This window comes from Felis catus, chromosome C1 (assembly GCF_018350175.1).
Source record: "Felis catus isolate Fca126 chromosome C1, F.catus_Fca126_mat1.0, whole genome shotgun sequence".
NCBI classification, from domain to species: domain Eukaryota; kingdom Metazoa; phylum Chordata; class Mammalia; order Carnivora; family Felidae; genus Felis; species Felis catus.
The window spans coordinates 11,388,525-11,408,031 of NC_058375.1; the positions used below are offsets into that span (position 1 = coordinate 11,388,525).

General features: G+C 54.1%; 1 protein-coding gene and 1 long non-coding RNA gene across 3 annotated transcripts in view; one reads left to right on the forward strand and one right to left on the reverse strand.

Moving 5' to 3' along the window:
* The window catches only part of PLEKHM2 (pleckstrin homology and RUN domain containing M2), a 35,679-nt gene that overhangs the window by 6,375 nt on the left and 9,797 nt on the right, over window positions 1-19,507 (forward strand). The window contains exons 2-7 of one of the 2 annotated variants that reach the window (XM_023258162.2): window positions 13,837-13,943; window positions 14,269-14,378; window positions 14,931-15,030; window positions 15,568-15,655; window positions 16,477-16,663; window positions 17,937-17,996. In XM_023258162.2, coding sequence (XP_023113930.2) covers window positions 13,837-13,943; window positions 14,269-14,378; window positions 14,931-15,030; window positions 15,568-15,655; window positions 16,477-16,663; window positions 17,937-17,996 — 652 coding nt within the window. The remainder of the gene's footprint in view (window positions 1-13,836; window positions 13,944-14,268; window positions 14,379-14,930; window positions 15,031-15,567; window positions 15,656-16,476; window positions 16,664-17,936; window positions 17,997-19,507) is intronic. The other variant, XM_023258163.2, reaches the window with a different exon arrangement.
* On the reverse strand, window positions 1,610-5,995 carry LOC109502106. The gene is made up of 2 exons (XR_002160494.2): window positions 3,794-5,995; window positions 1,610-2,110 (listed from the first exon to the last, which is right to left on the reverse strand). It is a non-coding gene; the product is annotated as an uncharacterized LOC109502106 (long non-coding RNA).

A 19,507-nucleotide genomic window follows, 5' to 3' on the forward strand; every position in this document is an offset into this window, starting at 1 on the left:
CCCCCCCTTTCTTTTCATTGTTTTTTTTTTTTTTCTTTTCAGTTTTAAGATATGGTTTTCCTTCTACAAAATGCATCTCTAACATTAAGTTTCTGTTTGAAGTCTTGTGACATTGTGGATCTCTCCATCCCATCAAAGAACACCCCGGGCCCTCTCTTTCTCCGTGGCTTTTGGCTCTTGGCTCTTGGCTCTAGCGTGAGGCCCATCCAGACTGAAAGCCCCGTTGGATGATTGGAGGCCGGGCAGAAACTCACCTGCACCCGGGGTTGGACAGAAGCCAGGTGGCCATGTGGCAGCAGCCGGCCCCCTGTTGAGTTGGGGGGCTACAGCAGTGGCTGTGTTGTCACTCTGTGGTACGGCTAACACTCTGGAGTTCAGCTGGAGGGGTGGTGACTCCTGCGGGTCCCCCTCGGAGCTCATCCAGCTGGAGCCCAGTGTGAGGAGAAATTGCCAGCAAAACTGAAAACCTGCTGCTAGCCAGCAGAAACGTTTGGTCTGAAAACCAACGTGGAGCGGTCAAGACAGGTTTGAACGTGGAAGGCAAGGGGCGGTATTTAGAGCATGGATGCCGCAGGAAAAAGGCTGCCACTTGTAGGTACCGTGGGGCTCTGGGGTGGGTCGATCTCCCCCTCGAGTCCTTGGTGCTCACCTCGAGCATCAGGATTCACCACCATGGCAGGAGGCTGATGCCACTGAAGCTGGCGGTGCTCTTAGGTCCAAGGAAAGCAATGGGGCTCTTCTCCGGGGTGGTGTGGGGGGGCTTGCTGAGAAACCACGAAGCGGGTGTCTGAGGTTGGGACCTGGAAGTACCTAGCAGTGTAGAGCAACCGTGTCCGGGCCCCTGGCTCTCCTCCGTGGGAGTCTGAACGAGGCAGAGGGGCCCGTTGGTTTGGGGGAACTTTCCTTTCCAGCCCTGTCCTCCGTATTGCTGCTCGCTTAAGGTGTGAACATCCTAGAACTTCCCCTGGAGGCAGGAGGACAAGGACCATTTGTGGGAGAGTCCCTTTGTCTGGAGCTCAGTCCCCTGTCTGAAAGCTCATGTTGTTGGTCTATTGGTTATTGTGGTTATCCAGGGTCCCGAGGAGGCCCGCTCTGTCTTGCTAGCAGAGCAGCTGGCCCTGCCACGTACCCATTCTTCCCTATTTTATGTGTTTGTAATGTATCTTTCCCCCCTTTTCTTGAATGCTTTACAAGCATTATAGAAATACATAAGGTGGGGTGCCTGGGTGGCTCAGTCGGTTGAGCGTCTGACTTCAGCTCAGGTCATGACCTCACGGTTTGTGAGTTTGAGCCCCGTGTCGGGCTCTGTGTGGACAGCTCAGAGCCTGGAGCCTGCTTCGGATTCTGTGTCTCCCTCTCTCTCTGTCCCTCTCCCCCTCATGCTCTGTCTCTCTCTCTCAAAAATAAATGTTAAAAAAAAAAAAAAAGAAATACATAAGGAAGGAAGTATTAGTTTCCTAGAAACACTTCTCTCCCATGATTCGCTGTCTTAAAGAGTTGGGACTCAGAGATTCTGAGAAACCTGGTAACCTATGAGAACGAGAAAGGGACTAACGTAGACTTGAAATCCACAAAAATCTCCAACCTTAAGTAAGTAGTCAACCTCTGCTCACGCTTTCTCCCCAGGTTCTTTATTTTGGGTGTCACAGACTGCCGAGGCACGAAATGCCCAGGTGTATAGGAGGCAGCGGGGTAATGATCCCAGAGGAGTCCCTCCATTGAGTTTCTTCAGCACCTGCCGGTTACACGCATTTCCTCAGCCAGGCTCACGACAAACTTGCAGGATAGGCCACGGGCCCTATCTCATACCTGTGGGAGATGAGGTGTCGAGAAGGAACTTGCCAGGCTTGTGAGGCTCATAAAGAGCAGAGCTGGGTTCGAACCATGTTTCTGTTTGTTGCTCTTTTCTTTTCTCTGGGCCTTTTCCATCCCCATGATGTCCGTCTTGAAACTATAACAGATGATCAAGCCACCCTCTCAGTCCTCCTTCAGAGCACGTGTCCGTTGAACAAATAATTGCTGAGTGACCGTGACGTGCTGGGTGCTCTTCCAGTCACTAGGATCCGGCAGTGACGAGAACCCACCAAGCCCCTGCTCCCTGGGGCTGCCACTGTAGAAGAGAAGACAGCCGGTCAACAAATCACAATGGCTGCCCTTTAATAGCCATTACAGATTTGTCGTCCATGGAGTTGTTGTCATCCCTCTTAATCCTGTATTGACGTTTCCAGCCCCTCGTCTCTGACTGTATTGCCTGGACCATGGGATGGAGGCACGGGTCCCCCCGGTGTCCTCAAAACCTCGTGTTTTGATTTCGACAGTGACTTGGTGCCATTTTCCGTAGCAACAAAATGGTTGTCGGGTGAGGGACGCGTTCGTAAGGTCATGTTGCAGGTACAGCAGAGGAAAGGGGAAGTGAAAGATGAATGCGGGACCAGGGGGCGCTCCCAGGCTTTGAAAGACTAACTGAACGGAGGCTTTGAGAAACTCCCTTCTTCCTGCCAGTGTGCCACACGTCAGTGCCCTGACGACCCTGACCTGACCGTGGAGCCCTGAGAACACAGGTCCCGCCTCCATCCTAGTGGTCAAAGTGTGTGCCGCGTGATCTTTCTGGTCATTGGTTGGCTTCTAGATCTGTGGTGTTTGCCTAGCGACCTCTTAGCAGAGACTCCTTCCATTTCGGTCCCTACTTTGAAAGGAGTCCTCAGTCCCACCCGCCACAAGCAGTCGCGCCCGGTGCGGTGTTGAGAGGCAGAACAATTGTAGTACCTGGGGGCTCGGACACTCCTCCCCCAGGAAAGAGAAGCATTTACCTTCTTTTGGAAACCATATTTCATCAAATTACCCAAAAGATCTGTGCCTAACAAGGCCAGTCGCCTTCTGTTATCACTGTTTCAACACCCCAAAGAAAGCAGTAAAAAAAAAAAAAAAAAAAAAAAAAAAAGGAATCCGCAGATAATTCAAGTACCTGCTTTTTTTAGCTTTTTCCCCCTGCATATCTTTCCATGAGCTGCCAATAAAGCAGAGAGCTGGCCAACTCTCCAGCAAAGGGGCTAATGAGCAGCGACTTGGGTAGTGGGAAAGGAAGCGGTATAATTGGGCGTATTTAGTAGCAAATAAATGGTTAAGAAGCATTGATTTCACTCATCTTGCTCAAGAAACAGTGCACGCTCGTGGCAAACAAACAGCACACCCTTCGTGGTGACCCTCCGTGTGGGGCCAGTCAGTCCTAGGATGGCACCCAGCCCGGGCACAAGCTCTTCCTGGGCAGGGGCATTGGCAGAAGGACAGTGTTTTTCATGCCCCCCAAGAAATCAGGCTGATCATTTCTGAACTGCAGGATCTCTGGCTCCTTACGTAGCATTTGCCGGTTCTCTGGTTCTATAATCTAATTGTAATTGACGGTCATTGGGAATGAAGTATTTTTCAGGCTAAGGTGGGGTGGGATCTCAGGTTAGGGATTTTAAAATCAGGAGAGTGAATCAGAAGCTCTGCGGTTGCCTGGGGTTGGTGGAGTGTTCGACACGCGGCGGGCCAGAGCCTCTGTTCACACACTCATGTTGTCTAGGAGGGAGGCACTTAAGACCTTCCTGACCTTGTCCCCAGACCCCTAACTCCCATTCTGCAGAGCCCTGGGAATGGCCCCGGGCCCCTTACTGCCCTGCCCTCAGTAGGACATTGGGATGAACGCTTCCAGATGGTTCGGGCAGGTACCCCCGAGTGTCGCTTTATCCTCAGGTGGGAGGGAAGCAGAAGGGGCTCCAGGAACAGCTACTACCGGGGTGTCTGAGCTCACCTGGCCTGGAGGGGCAGGAAGTGTCTTCGCCTCCCTGGGCCCCGATCTCCCTGCCGACAGAACGAGGATTCTGGCTGAGAGACGATTCTTCTGATCTTCCGCGTGTATGGTAGTCAAACTTTGATTCACCGACAGCCTCACTCGGACCAGCCCCCCCCCCCCTCAACCATGGAAGCCCCCAGGAAACTCTGCCGTGTAACCAGGTGATTTCTACGGGTGCTTGCACCCTTGGGTTCCAAAATTCTTCAGCCTGGCCAGGACCAGCCTTGTCTTAGACTCCAGTGGAGATTCCGCACAGGAAAGCTGTCGGCCCTGGCCTTCCATTCCTTGGATCGGGCATTATTATTCTTAAGAAGTTTTGCTGAGACTTACAAGACTCCAGTTTGCCTGCCTTGTTTGCGTGTTTGCTGGTTTATTTTTGAGGGAATGCAGGATGAGCCTTCTCTTCAAATCCATGAGTCTGTGCCTGCAGCCAGTGCAAAATGCTCATGCGAGACCAGTGTGGGACACTTTTGGTGGGCTCCCCGGGGGGCATTGGGTGGTTCTAACCCCACCACCTCTTCTCCAGTGGTCTCTGCTGGGGATGAACCCTCGTGGGGTCCCTCTCCCGGGGGAGTTCAGGCATCAAGGCTTAGGGGCACCCCAGCGCCAAAGGTGGGTAATAAGCGGTAGCACATGGCTTGACCTCGGCCTTTCCTCTGAGTTTCTGCCTTGGAAAGAAAAGCCGGTGTCTGAGAGGGCCACAGGGCCACTTTGACCCGGCAGTGGTCACACTGTAAATAGAATTCCAAAGGCGAGGCAGGCAGTGCCCTCTCGTTTTCCTTAAGACTCGTCCCTCGCCCAAAGCGCACCCGCAGCAGCATCAGGTGAGAGGCAGCTCAGGGATCAGGTGGCCCTGCAGCTCAGGGGGCTCAGAGTTTGAGTCGAGCTCATGTAACCAGGGCCGTCATGGATTTCATTTATAAAAGAGGTGAGTTGAAGTCAGGTATCCGTCCACGCTTCGCTCCGTGGGATTTTCCTGCTTTTGGATTTCCACCTCCTGGACTGCCGAGGCTGTTCTAAACATTCTGTGGTCTAAATATACCTGGTCTCCATGGAGCCCACAGGGCGGCTGCTGTTGCCTGGGGAGCAGAGGAACCAGATTCTCCTGTGCTCTGTGTGCTAAGCAGGGAGGGAGCGGGCCCGGCAGGGAGCCCCGCGTGGTCAGGCAGTTCCCAAAGACACGTTCACAGCCCTGTGTCCGTCCCACCTTGTGGACTCTCCTACCCTTGTTGGGGCAGGGATTCTTATCCAGCTCTGTAAATAGGGGATGGGGACCCTCCCACAGCCCTCCCGCTGCCCTGCCCCGTACAGCCTGTGAGCAGGTAGCAGTCAGATTCCAGACCTCCCATCTGTTTGCTCCGGGGCATCTCAGCCACCTTGGTGTGGACTGACAGAGAGAGAAAGGCACCTGTAACCGTCTTATTTTCCTTTGGTCATTTGTAATCTTTCATGGCTACCTTTGAGTTAACCTATTAGGAACCAGTTCTGGAAGGGTTTCTTGGTGCCAACCACAGAACTAGAAATTGTTTCTCAGTTGTGTGTCTATAAGAGAGGGAGGAGACAAAGAGAGCCGGCTGCCACGCAGAGCAGAGAGTGGGACTAACCCGAATTAAAATGCCCCGAGTCAGGCATTTCTTGGCCTGCTGGAGTGTGCCACCCACATTTCCCAGCAGCCACGGGGTCTGGCACGGCCTCGTGATGGCCGGTCTTCCCAGGGTGCTCCGCAGGGAGCACTGTCCTCCTGGCTTTGAGAGAGTGGCTGGGCTGAGCCCAGCGCTCCCCGGGCCTGCGCACACCCCCAGAATCAGAAGCAGGGAATCCAGGGCGTGGTCTGGGAACATGCCTGACTTAAAGGACTTTAGGGAGACCGTGGCTTTAAAAAAATGACTTTAAATCTTAGTCCCTCTCTTCGTTCTCAGCTGACCTTGCTTATTTTTGATGTTTCCCTTTGATGAGAACGGTTCGTCCTGCCGCCTTCAAGCACACCTGCCCACTGCGTCTGGCTTCCCATCAGCACCACCCTCCCCTGGGGTGGTGGGTGCCATCCTGTCTTTCCTGTTCAAGGACTCGACTCCTTTACTCCACCTCCATTTCTTTGCCACTCTTTCGGCAAAACTGGTCAAAGGAGTTTTCTGTATTATTGGCTCCTCTCCTCCCTCCCTTCCTCCTTTCTCTTCCCCTCTTTCTTCGAACCCAGACTCGGCAGTATGGTATGCTGAAGTCCGTGGACAGCGCTTATCATCTCATGGGCTATTTTGTGACAGCGTACTCCTCTGTTATTTTTGTTTATTTTTATTTACTCTGAGAGAGAGCACGCGACGAGCAGAGGAGGGGCAGAGAGAGAGAGAATCCCACGCAGGCTCCGCGCTCTCAGTGCAAAGCCCGGCGTGGGGCTCGATCTCACGAACGGTGAGATCATGACCTGAGCCAAAGCCAAGAGTCAGACACTCAACTTACTGAGCCACCCAGGCGCCCTGCCTGATCCAGACATCCGTAAATTTTTCAGTAAACATTGCTCAAAGGTAAGGATCCTTTTCTTACATAACCTGATACCGCTATCACTCCTTAAAAATTTTAATAAGTTTTCCATAATATCATCAAATAACTATGAAGTTCTTAAGCTCTAATTGCCTCATCAATGTCATTTTAAAAATGCCTCCTTTGCCGGAAACGGGATCCAAGTAAACTTGACCTCTCCTGGACGACTTCTCTCGGGCTTTTGTCCCCATCCCTTCTCTCATATCGCCTTCGCTGGGTTTCCCAGCACCTCCCTTTTTGTGGGACTATGACCCTGATGAAGGGATCATTCCCTCCTTTTGGAAACTTTCTTCGCTTGGCTTCTGGAGCGCACACTGTCCAGATTTTCGACCTGCCTCATTGGCTGTATGTACCTTCTCAGTCTAAAGCAGTGCCCCTCAGCCCAGGCTGGGCATTAGAATAACCTGGGGAGCGTTTTAAAAATACTGGTTCCTGGGCTCCACCTCCAGAGTTTCTGCTTTAATTGATCTGGGAAGGCGCCTGGACATTAGGATTCACCCGCCTTCCCCTAGTGGTTTTGTTGTGCAGGTCGGGCGAGAACCCCTGGTCTCCCATTGGAGGGCCCCGGCTCAGTGCTCAGTGCTGGTCCTCCTGCACTCCCAGGGTGACCTCGTCCATCCCACGGCTTGAAATACCACTCCCTGAGCTCCAGACCCATTTATACACCTGTCTCCTTGACATCACCACCTAGATATCTGATAGGTGCTTCGAGCTTACCGTGTCCACAGCACTGTTCCGCCTGACCTGGAAACGGCGTCACCATTCAGTTGCTCAGACCAAAACCCTTAGAATCATCCTGGCGCCTTCCTTTCTCTCATACCCCGTATCTAATCCATCAGTAAATCCTTGGGGCACCGCCTTCACAATAGATCTCGAACCCGACCCTTTCTCACTCCCCCCCGGGGCAACGGTGGCGGGTTAGCCAAATGATACACTTCCTCACTCCTGGGGAGATGCCGGTGTGGGGCGAAAAGATGGCGAGAAGAATAGGCAAGATTTCTTAAACATGCTGCCCTGCCATTTCTCCGTGGTTCGTCTTCCAAGAAGAATTGCTTTTTAGTTCTGTGGCCTGAAAAAGAGAGACCGCGTTTCTCTTTCTTGCATTCTCCTGCAGCATATTAGATCAGAGCATAACATTTTATATACATTATTCATTCAGGGATCTTGAGCCCAGGGTAGATGGAAAGACCTGGATCGAGAGTCTGGCTCTGCCACTTACTAGCTCTGTGACCTACTTTATGGAGCCGCTGTAATGACTAAATTAGATAGTGTTTGTAAAGTATGTCATCGTCACTTTGATAAAGACAGCGTCCATATTATCTAAACCCCTACAGCAACCTATAGGGAGGATTACTAAGTCCATTTCACAGATGAGGACACTTGAGTTTTTAATTTGAAAAAAAAATTTATTTGTTCAATTTACATCCAAATTAGTTCGCATATAGGGCAACAGTGATTTCAGGAGTAGATTCCTTCGTGCCCCTTCCCCATTTAGCCCATCCCCCCTCCCACAAGCCCTCCAGGAACCCTCTGTTTGTTCTCCGTATTTATGAGTCTCTTCTGTTTTGTCCCCCTCCCTGTTTTTAGATTATTTTTGCTTCCCTTCCCTTATGTTCATCTGTTCTGGAGGACCCTGAGTTTTAGAGAGGGGAGGTCACTTGCCCAAGGTCACACAGTGAGTGAGGAGCAGAACCCACATTCCAATCCCAGTTGTCTGCCCCTGGACATCCACCCCTCCCCTTCCTAGTGCACGTAATAAGCACGCTCAGTAAACGGTGGCTCTGAACAGAGCCGCATCAGTCCCAGCAGCAGGTGTATTGCATGGAACCGAAGAGTAGTTTGGAACACAGTTGGTGACTGTGCTTCCAGGCTGACTTGTGTTCCTTATCCTCATTCCCTAAATTCTGTTGCCCTAGCGCCCTCGTTTGTGTGATGTTTGCTCCCCTCCCACTCCCCAGCTCTTCCAGAGCCTGCTGATGTTACCGGCGTAGTGAGTGGCTACCGGCTGCGACCTCTCCACGGTGAAGGGAGAACACCTCCGCCGTTTACCTTCGCGTCGTGCTTTGCTGACCAACTCCCAAAGCATGAGGTCAAGCTGTGGGCACAGCTCCTAAAGTCCTCCCGTCACTGGTTCACAGACTGTCCCTTTCTTCCTGCTCCTCTCAGGAACCATGCTGGGCTGCAGCGTCGATTCGAGAACACCTTGTCCCCTGAGATCACGGGACATCTTTATTAACCTGCTGCAAAAGATGCTGTGAAAAGAGCGGTTAAGGGACACCTGGGTGGCTCAGTCGGTTGAGTGTCCGACTTCGGCTCAGGTCACGATCTCACGGTTCGTGAGTCCGAGCCCCACGCCGGGCTCGCGGCTATCAGCGCGGAGCCCTCTTTGGACCCTCCGTCTCCGTCTCTCTCTGCCCCCCCCCCCACCTTGTGCCCTCTCGCTCAAAAATAAATAAAACGTTAAAAAGACAAGAACAAAAAGAGTGGTTAAAGGGTAGGCTTCGGAACCCCCTGCTGGTGAACCAGTGAAGGGAATGGTAGTTCTGGAGAGCAGAGCGCTTCATTGTGTCTCATTTGTACCTGCTGTTAGGTTTAGCTGAGCGGTTTGTTACGGGTTTAAGAATACGGGTTCATTGCTCTTAATAAGAGTGGCTCATGTTTACCGAGCAGTTGCTACTTACCAGGATCTATGGATGGTAAGCCCTTTGCATGCTTTGCATCATTCAATCCTCCAAACTAGCACCGTCCGATGGAACTTTTGCAAGGAGGCAGATGTTCTGTACCTGCACTGTCAGTAACCCCTGACTGCTCACACAGGCTGTTGAGCGTGTGAAATGTGGCCAGTGTCACTGAAGAACTGAATTGTTACTTGTGTCTAATTTTAACCAATTCAATGTAGTCCCATGGAGCTAGCAGCTGCTATACTGAACAGCTCAGCTCTCTCCCATTTTACAGATGAGAAAAAGAGAGTTTAAAAAAATTTTTTTTAACATTTATTTTTGAGAGAGAGAGAGAGAGAGAGAGAGAGAGCACGAGCGGGGGAGGAGCAGAGAGAGGGGGAGACCCAGAATCCGAGGGAGGCTCCAGGCTCCGGGCTGTCAGCATAGAGCCTGAGGCGGGGCTCGAACCCACGAGCGGTGAGATCATGACCTGAGCCGAAGTCGGACGCTTAACCCACTGAGCCACCCAGAGGAAAAAAATGAGAGGTTAGACGGTTGAGCCGTTTGCCAAGCAGTTCGCCGCTCCATAGCAGCAGAGCCAAGCTTTGGACCCCTGCTTCCTGCCCAGAGCGCCCACCCTTCGGCGCCGCGTTACGCGCCCTTTCTGTTGTACTTCATGTAGAAGTTGTTTCCCGGTTGGCAGAATGTTCCCTAACTCATAATATATGTGTATGTGTGTAACCCACTTGGCAGTAAATGTGCGAGACTTACCTAACCAAAGCTCTGACACTTACCGGAGGATGTAAGAGGAGACCTGCATGACTGGGGGAAAGTTCCACGGCCCCAGATGGCAAGACTTAGTGTCGCAAAGATACCGTCTCCCCCCCAGATAATCCCAAGATTCAGTATAATTCTACTCCAAGCCCCAAAGGTAGTTGAATTGAAATTTGAATCTAAACGAATGTGCCAGAATAGTCAAACCGTTTTGGAAAAGAATAGTCGGGGGGGGGGGGTGGATTTGTTCTGCCCGTAGCAAAATGACAAACAAAGTGAAAATAATTAAAAATCAGAGGCTGGGGGTGCCTGAGTGGCTGAGTGGGTTAAGCGTCCGAGTCTGGATTTCGGCTCAGGTCATGATCTCACAGTTTGTGAGTTCAAGCCCCGCTTTGGGCTCTGCACTGACAGTGCAGAGCCTGCTTGGGATTCTCTCTCTCCCTGGCTCTCTGTCCCTCCCTTACTCTCTTTCTCCCTCAAAATAAATAAACTGAAATCGGAGACTGGCCCAGGGGCAGGCAATGGCCCAGTTAAAATAATCTAGAAAGGTGGCATATGAAAGCCCAAATCAGGATGGGACCACTAATAATGTGGAAAATGAGTTTTCCATCCAGAAAGTAATAAGGCTCAGTTCTTACCTCATGCCATGTATAAAGTAAAGGTTTAAACATTAAAAAAATAATAATAAAAAGAAAAGAAAGAAGAAGAAGAAACCAAAACTATAGAAGGATAAAAATACTTTTGTAATACCAGACTGGGAAAAACGGGAGACCGTCAAGAAAAAGATTGACCGAGTTGGCTCGGAAAACATAAAAGTTTCTCAATAGGATAAAAAAACCCACCATAAGCAAAATTTAAAGGTCATTTGACCCTGGGCAAAAATAATAATTCAAAGCAACGCACAGGACTAAATCCTTCACCGGCAGAGAGCTGCGACAGACCAGCAGGAGAAAGAGAAACAGACAAGACTGAGCAGCGGTTCAAATAGGCGGCTCACAGGAGAAGAAATAGGGACGGGGCACGGCTAATAAGGGTGGTCAGCTGCACTAGTGTGGGAAGAAATCCAATTTAGAGCAAGCAGGTACCCGGGCGGCTGGCCGGCTCAGTCGGAGGAGTGCACGACTCTTGACCTCGGGCTTGTGAATTCCAGCCCCACGTTGGGCATAGAGATTGCTTAAAAAAAACTTCAAAAAAAACCAACCCCAAAACAACAATTAGGTACTGTCTTTCAGCAGTTGGACTGGCAAGAATTAGACTAATTGTATCCAGGGTTAGCCCGCACGGTGAGAGCACACATCAGTCGTTTTAAAAGGTCTGCAGTTCGGCTGTGAGCACACACCGCACAGAAATAGCCACACAGAGATCCACGGATGCTCACATGCACGGATCCAGGGATCCACAGATGCACGTCACATGTGGCTTCAGAGAACGGGAGACAGCAGCCATTTAGCTAACAGCGTCCTCTTTCAGAATGCAGGGTGGCTCTGGAAAAAGGCAGCCGCTCTGTATGGAATGGTGCGCAGATAGATGCTTCGTACGTTGTTGAGAAAAAGCACGTTTCGGAACAATGAGTGTAGCATGACCCTCTTTCGCTCTCTTAATTTTTAAGTCTGTGTATGCAGGCGGCATGCTGGGAGGACACACGCGCAAGCTGTTGACAGTGGGGAACGGGGGCCCAGGTGGTCTTTATACTTCATACACACTCCGTGTTGCTGGAATTTTTATGGGGAGCCAGTGTTGTTTTCGGAATAATTGTTTCAAAAGTCTCTTGACCTGAAAAGGGAGTCTGAGTTCCAGCTCTGGCTCTCTCCCTTAGCTAAAAATCACAGTGAGGGTCTTAACCTCCACTGGTTTCAACCACCTTCTCTGTTTAAAAATAAACAAAACAGGGACGCCTGGGTAGCTCAGTCGGTTAAGCATCCGACTTCGGCTCAGGTCATAATCTCACGGTTGGTGAGTTCGAGTCCCGCGTCGGGCTCTGTGCTGACATCTCGGAGCCTGGAGCCTGCTTCGGATTCTGTGTCTCCCTCTCTCTCTGCCCCAACCCCTCTCACGCTCTGTCTCTCTCTCTCAAAAATAAATAAAACATTAAAAATAAATAAAGAGATAAAAATAAACAAAAAATGTTAAAGCTTTTCCACGTCTCTTGAGTGTTATGGTAGGTGTGGCTACTTTTCTTTTTTTAGTTTTTTTTTTTAATGTTTATTTATTTTTGAGACGGAGGAGAGAGCACAAGGAAGGGAGGGGCAGAGAGAGAGGGAGACAGAATCTGAAGCAAGCTCTGGGATCTGAGCTGTCAGCACAGAGCCTGACGCCGGGCTCGACCTTATGAACCATAAGATCATGACCTGAGCCGAAGTCGGATGCTCAACTGACTAAGCCACCCAGGCGCCCCAGTTGTGGCTACTCTTATAATCAAGAAAATGAATAAACGTTCATTTTGCGTCCTCGGTAAGGGAGTTCACTAGATCTCGAAAGATCCTGCCAGCTCTAACATCTGCCAAAGACTCTCTGATCTCAGATTTGCTCGGGTGTTGAAAAAAAGAAAGAAAAAGGAAAGTCTGGAGCCCGGTATGGTTCCCTGTCCCGAAGTGAGCAAGGCAAGCCCCAGCCGTTGCTGGGAGGGAACTGGGCAGCTTGCACAAGCTCGCCGCCCTTTTCCTTTCAGTTCTGGAAACCTTCCTCCCGGGACTGTGGTGCCTGTCTCTCAGGAGAGAGGGTGGCCCCACAGGACTGGGGTCTATCCCGGGCCAGCAGGGCCGCTGGACTCACCCTGGGCCACAGGAAAGAGAGGCTATTTTTGTTGTGGGTGCTGAATGGTTGGCCTCTCGCCAAGAGCGCGTGCTCCTTGGTGTGGTTGATGTCTCTTGCTGCTGCTGCTGCTGCTGCTGTCTCTACCACTGCGTCCAGAAAACACTTGAGAACACGTTTGTCCAGTGCCAAGGGCCCAAACCTGAGATGAGTGTTCTTTTTGTGTGTCTGCACCCCCACCCCCTGCCCCCCGGTCTGGCCATCAGAAGGGCAACAGCAGACCAGAGTATGGCTGGAAGAAAGTTGGTGGAAAGACCTGTCTCCTAGGGCTTTCCTTGCCTCCTCACGGTGGTTTCAGAGGATCCAGTTCAAGGATCGGGGCTTTCTTGGCGGAGAGAGCCTCCCTCCCCTCCGTTGGCCTTTGCTTACTGCTGCGGTTCGTCTCCCCGCCTGCCCCCACCCGCCAGCCCGGAAACAGGTGTCCTTCTTGGAGCAGGGCTTGACATGATACCCCGACCCGTATCCAACCTAGTCTGTCTCCTCGGGCAAATCTGTGTCCCAGGTCAGCCTCCAGCAAGGAGGCCACCAGAGAAGGGCCACCGTGTCACACAACTCCGGGAGTGGGTGGCGTTTATATAGATAAGGCTGCACGTAGGGCCCCTGGAGTGGTGTGGCGCTGTGGCCCTGACTCGAAGCCTGGTACCACGTGAGACCTACACCCAGGCTGTGGACCCCTCCCAGCATCCAGCTGGCATTGTGCAAAGCACTAGCTGAGGCCCTCTTGGGACTGGGCCCCGAGGATACAGCCTTTGCCCTCTGGATGCTGGGTAAGCAGCCGGTGCAGGCGGTTCGAGGTAGACTTGTCTCTTGGTCACCACGGATACATCACTGGACTTGTTTTTTTCTTTTGTTATTTTTTAAAAATATTTATCTTGAGAGGGAGAGAGTGAGCGTGAGTCAGGGAGGGGCAGAGAGAGACAGAATCAGCACAGAGCCCACTCAGGGCTCGAGCTCACAAACCCTGAGATCAGGACCTGAGCCGAAATCAAGAGTCGGACACTCAACCGACTGAGCCACCCAGGCGCCCCTCTTTTAAGATTTTATTTTTAAGTGGTCTGCAAACCCAACGTGGGGCTTGAACCCACAACCCCGAGATCACGCATCGCTCGCCCTACCCACCGAGCCAGCCAGGTGCCCTGGGACTGGTTCCCCTTGCCCTCTGCTACAGCCCCCCTCTTTATCTGTTTCTCACTCCGGGCCGCTCTGTTCACCTGTCAGTTGCAGAGCTACTTTGCCGCCTGCGAGGACGAGACGCCTGCCATCCGGAACCACGACAAGGTCCTGCAGCGCCTGTGCGAGCACTTGGACCACGCCCTGCTGTATGGGTGAGCTGGGGGTCCTTTCCGGAGAAGACCGACCGCAGGGCACCTGGGAGCCTCCAGAGAGAAGCCCTTCCCCTCCTCTGCCCTTTATTTCTTCCCTCTCTTGGCAGAAAGAGATTTGCCTCAGGCCGCAGGCTGTCTGTAATTGCCCCCGTAAATCACCTCCTTGCGGGCGTGAATGGTTGTGGAAAGAATTAGCAGCAAATGAGACCCTGCGTGAAGGCGTGGTGGTTGCCCTGGGCCCCCGCTGGGAGCTGGGAGCCGGGACCCTGTTGCTTTCGGCCCCCAGCTCATTCGGGTCATAGCAGCTCCTGTCCTGTTTTCTCAGACTGCAAGACCTCTCATCTGGCTACTGGGTGCTCGTGGTGCATTTCACCCGGAGAGAGGCCATCAAACAGATCGAGGTGCTGCAGCACGTGGCCACCAACCTGGGGCGCAGTGAGTAGGCCCGGGGGGATGCTGGGAAGGGCCCACCTCTGTCCTCCCCCGTGGTGGGTGGCCCGGGGCGAAGGTGTGGCCTCAGGGTCAGCCCCGGGAGGCTGATTCCCCCGTGGCGCCCAGTGGCAGAGGGGCGTTCCGCTGCTGGCGCCCTGCGTGTGACAGTTAGTTGGGGCGTCACGGACGGGGGGGAAGGACAGTGAGGTGCTGAGGACAGCCGGACTCCTCTGGAGCCCCAGCCCGGAACGGGGAGCCTCGCTCCTCTCCCCGAGCTGGTGTTAGCCGCCAGGGCTGGTGCACGGTGCTCATACTTCTCAACCCGTCTGGACCGAGTGACCTGCGCTCTTTCTCAGGTCTCCCTGCCCCGCCGCCAGCTAGGGTCTGACCAGGAGCCGGCCCGTGTCAGGGGTTACGGCCCTGCAACAAGACAGGAGGCTCTCTGAGTGCTGGGTGCCCTCAGCTACTCTTCCTTTCCTTCCCGCCCGCCCTGGGCCAGAAGAGCCAGCACCCTGACAGACCTTCCTTCTGGTTACTCCTGCCGTGTGTTTGCAGGCAGGGCCTGGCTGTACCTGGCGCTCAACGAGAACTCTCTGGAGAGCTACCTGCGGCTGTTCCAGGAGAACCTAGGTCTGCTGCACAAATACTACGTCAAGTGAGTGTCCGGAACGGTCTGTCTCCCGTGGCCCCGGAGCTCCCCTTGAACCTTGTCCCAAAGACTCTTGTCACACGCAGACACCATGGCGTGCCACGTCAGAGGCCTAGCCTGGCATTGCGTGCTGGGGCCACGTCAACGGCGGCCGAAGAGGCCTCAGCGCCTTGCCTGTGATGCCTTTGCCGGGAGTCTGGGCGGGCGTCCCCCCCCGGGCTCCTGTGTAGCCCTGTGGTGCTCTGCCTCTGCCCGATCCTCCACCCCGGCCTCAGACCTTACTAGAATGCTTCACCACATAGAGCAGCTGCAGAGAGCTAGATGAGCCGTGTGCCGCAGGCCCCATGGCTGAAGACACTGGCAGGAAAGTGTGTGTGGCTCTAAACCCAGTAGGAGAATATGCTGGAAAGGGGCGGGTGAAGGCTGCCCCAAGCTGGGTGCCCTCCAGGGATTGGGGACGTCACATGTCAAATTTCAACACAGCCGGCTTGCCGGGGAGATACGGCCAAGCTGGTAACCATCGTCCCTCCTCGTGTCTCACAGGAATGCCCTGGTCTGCAGCCACGATCACCTGACTCTCTTCCTGACCTTGGTGTCTGGGCTGGAGTTCATTCGATTCGACTTGGATCTGGTGAGACCCCTTGGCTCTTGCTGCCTGTGGGGGCAGCGGGGTGGGCAGGGTGGGCATACCGTTTTGCTTTTCTGGTTCCTCTCAGGGGACCCGTGGGGTGTGACTGAGCCTGAGCCACATGTTTGGTGTTCAGGGACGGGAGGGTTCAGGGTCAGAACAGTGGAACCGAGTAGGTGATTCTATCTTGGCTTATCTAAGCCAGAACTCCTCGTTCAGGTGACCCCTTCCTGCCTGTCTGTCCCCACATCGCCTGGAGTATTTAGTGCTAAAATACCCTCTGTCATGTTTACAGTGTGTTTGAGAAAGATCAGGCACGTTCGCCCCTGTGCCTCTTGGGATCCTAGAAGGGTCCTCGGCTCCTTGCTTCCCGGCCTCCCTCACGGTCACCCACTGGAGAAACAGGACGCTGGCCCAGGAGGGGCTGAGGAGGGCCCAAAGCGGCTCTGGACTTGGCTCATCAGCGGGCAGCTGCCCTGTCCCAGTCCAGTCACCCCGCCAGGCCCCCGCACCAGCAGCACAGGCTGCCTCCTGAAAAGCAGGCGAAACTGGAGGAGACGGGAGCGACTCTCATGGTCGCAGAGGTCAAGGAGGGGTCGACAGGCAGAGTAGGGTTCTGTCATCTCCGTTGGCCTCGAGTCCATCGCTGTGTGAGCCACAGCCATTCTCATCGCTCCTTTTAGCGGCTAATTTCTGAATTTAGAGCCTTAGGCCCACTGCTCTCCCAAAGCGAAACCGGCACCGGAGGCCTGGCGGGGGCAGGTCTGCGCACGGCCGCCCAAGGCCTCCCGCAGCCAAGCCTGCCCTCTGCGCTCTCGTCTCAGGACGCCCCTTACTTGGACTTGGCCCCCTACATGCCTGACTACTACAAACCTCAGTACCTGCTGGACTTCGAAGACCGCCTCCCCAGCTCCGTGCAAGGTTCGGACAGCCTGTCCCTCAACTCCTTCAACTCCGTCACCTCCACCAACCTGGAGTGGGATGACAGCGCCATTGCCCCATCCAGCGAGGGTAAGCGCCCCGGGCGGCCGGGAGCCACGCCTCTGTGGTGACACTGCTGGTGCCCGGCTGGCTGGCGTCTTTCCGGGCTCCTTGCGGTCCGATGGGGGAGATTTGAAGTTCGACAGGGCCCACCATTTCCCAGATCTTCGTCTTCTCAGTGTCTCCGCGGCGGCTAAAACACTGATTGTGGGCACAAAAAGCCAGCGTGAGACCATGGGAATGTCAGACTCTTTTCCAGAAGGCCAGTGCCACACGCCTGGGGCGGTTTTCTACGTGAGGAGGGATTAGCTGCGTGACCCGGAAACTCCCTGCCATTGCAAGGGCGAGGGCCGCCTGCCGGGGGAGGTCGCGCTGCCCTGGTTCTAGGCAGACAGAGGCGGAGCAACCCCTGGATGGAGACGAGAGAGCCAGACGGGTCCGAAGTTCAGGGAAACTTGACCCCCGTTTCTCAGGAGCCCCTCCCGCACTTGCTAGCATGTTAGGGCTGATGGCCCCCACTGCACCTGAGACGGGAAAAGACTGGCGTCACGTCTGTAGGTTGCTTTGTTTTCTTGATCCAACAACTTACTGGAACAGCCCAGTTTCTTTCAAACCTCAGACCCCCTGTGTCCGTTTGTAAAACTGGCCGTTCCTCCAGCCTTCGTCCTGTGTGGGAAACCAGAGCTCTTCCTTGGCTGCACCTGCCTCAGCTCCAGGGAAGGGGACCCCGAGCACAGGTTCAGCCCCTAGAACTGCATTAGCATTGAGGTCCTGGCCCTCTTCCTCCGTGTCTGCTGTGCAGTGAGCCGAGGGCCCGTGAGGGCAATACTTTCAGACTTGTCGTCAGCACGACTCCTTGTACAAGCAGAAGGCCGCAGCGCAGTGTCCTTGGGTGGCGCTCACGGGCTGCCTCGGAGAAGCCAGGGGCCGGGCCCCGAGGGAGCAGCTGGGCCGTCCACGGCGGACGCGTCCCCTCGAGCCCACCTGCCACCCGCTGCTCGGTTCAGAGGGAAGAAAGGCAGGGGATAGAAAAGAAGGTTAGGTACGGGGGAGCCCACGTCCCAGAACCAGGTGCTGGGGTTGGAAAGGATTGTCCCCAGAGGTCTTTCTAGCTGCTCAGAGCTTCTGGGCCAGTGTCCGAGCTGAGAAGCACAAGAGTTCCCCAAAGCCGTTCGATGAAAGGTAGAAAGTGTAGCTTTTTCCTCTCTCGTTTTCTCCCCGTGTCGCCCGCCCCGTTGCCCCCGCCCTCCCTGTCCTGCCACTGCCCGTTTCTAATCTTCGGTTTTGTCCCTCGTTTTTATAGATTATGATTTTGGAGATGTGTTTCCAGCAGTGCCGTCTGTACCCAGCACAGACTGGGAAGGTGGGACAGAGTCCGCTGTCACCCTCTTTTCCCGTTTCGCTACGTTTCCATGCCAAGCTTGCTGCATGATTCGAAATCAGCTCATTATTTGTAATAATGTCAGTGATCATAATAAAGCCAAGTTTGGTCTTCTGATAGATGGAATTCTGCAGGAGGAGAACTTGACCTAGGCCAATCCCATCTCCTAGCGCAGGACTCCCCCCTTCACGCGGTGGCCGCATGGGGTCGCCAAGCGATCTCCCGTCCCGATTCCCTTGCCGGTCGAAGCGCCGGATGTGCGCAGGGGACTGCCACCTCGCGGGGGTGCCAGTGGCCCGACCCAGCGCGCGGGGACTTGTTCTGGAAAGCGTGGGTTGAACCTGTGGACCGTAAGCTCCTTCAGGTCAGATGTGCTCCTGGGTCAGAAGCATCGAGCAGGAAGGGCAGAGGACTCGATTCCTCCAGTCCGTTCTTGACGGCCTCCTCTCTGGCATGGTGGAAAGAGACTGAGGACCGAATGAGCGAAATTGCCCAGGCACTGCTGAAACTTCCCACAGGGAGATTCTCCCTGAAGTTTTAAGGCAGATTAAGAGAGAATGTGCCCGCCCTCCCACCTGTCCACTAAGCGGCAACGACACTTGGGCGTTCTCCTGCCCGTGACTCCGCTTTCTGGGCTTCCGAAAGTCCATAGGGCTCCACCCCACGTTCTCACGATTACTCAAGGCACGTTTCTGAGAGGGTTAATGCTTCCTCTAGATCTGAGGCCATAGCTACCCCCGCTCCCTCCTTGTTAAAGAACCACTCACCCTGTGGGCCCCTTCCGCCAGGGGCTGGCCCGGGCGGGGGTGTTGACTGCTCATCCTGGGCAGGAGGCAGAGATGTGCGTCTCTCTCCGCTGCTCCAGAGCCGGCCCCTTTGCTCTTAGTGCCGTGATCTCTGAGTAACGCATGACGGATGATCTTTTCCCAAGTAACGTGAGCATGAAATAGCTTAGTCTGAGGGAAATAAGATACGGCATGAGGGAAAATTAATTAGGTCATCTGGCTGTGAGTGTAGCACTGAAGAGTGCCACGGGGTAGTTAGTGAAGATCAGCCCGAAATCCAGAATTCCATCGTAACATCATTTACCCTCTCAACCTCTCTTCTTGCAGTGCACATGCTGGGCATTGGTTTGTTTTTTTTTTTTTTCTCTCTCTCCCTCTGATTCTAACCACTAACCCCCTCCCGACCCAGCTCCTCGCTGCCTGTTGCAGTCACTTGACAAGCAGGGCCTGACCTTCCTCCGCAGCCCTTGAGAGCTCCCTGTGGCCTGAGAGCTAACAGCCCCGGTGGCACTGCTTGCTCGGGCGGGGCCGGGCTGGGCTCCGGGGGCTGGGTGACCTTAATCCACCCCCCACCCCACCCCGTGACCTCCTGAGTTCCCGAGGCTCCTCTGGTAGCTCACCTGGGAAGCTTTGCCTCCTTCCACCTGGAGAGGAGCAGGATTCGGGGGCGGCTCCAAACTCTGGGCCCTGGAGTGGGGGTTGGGGCGG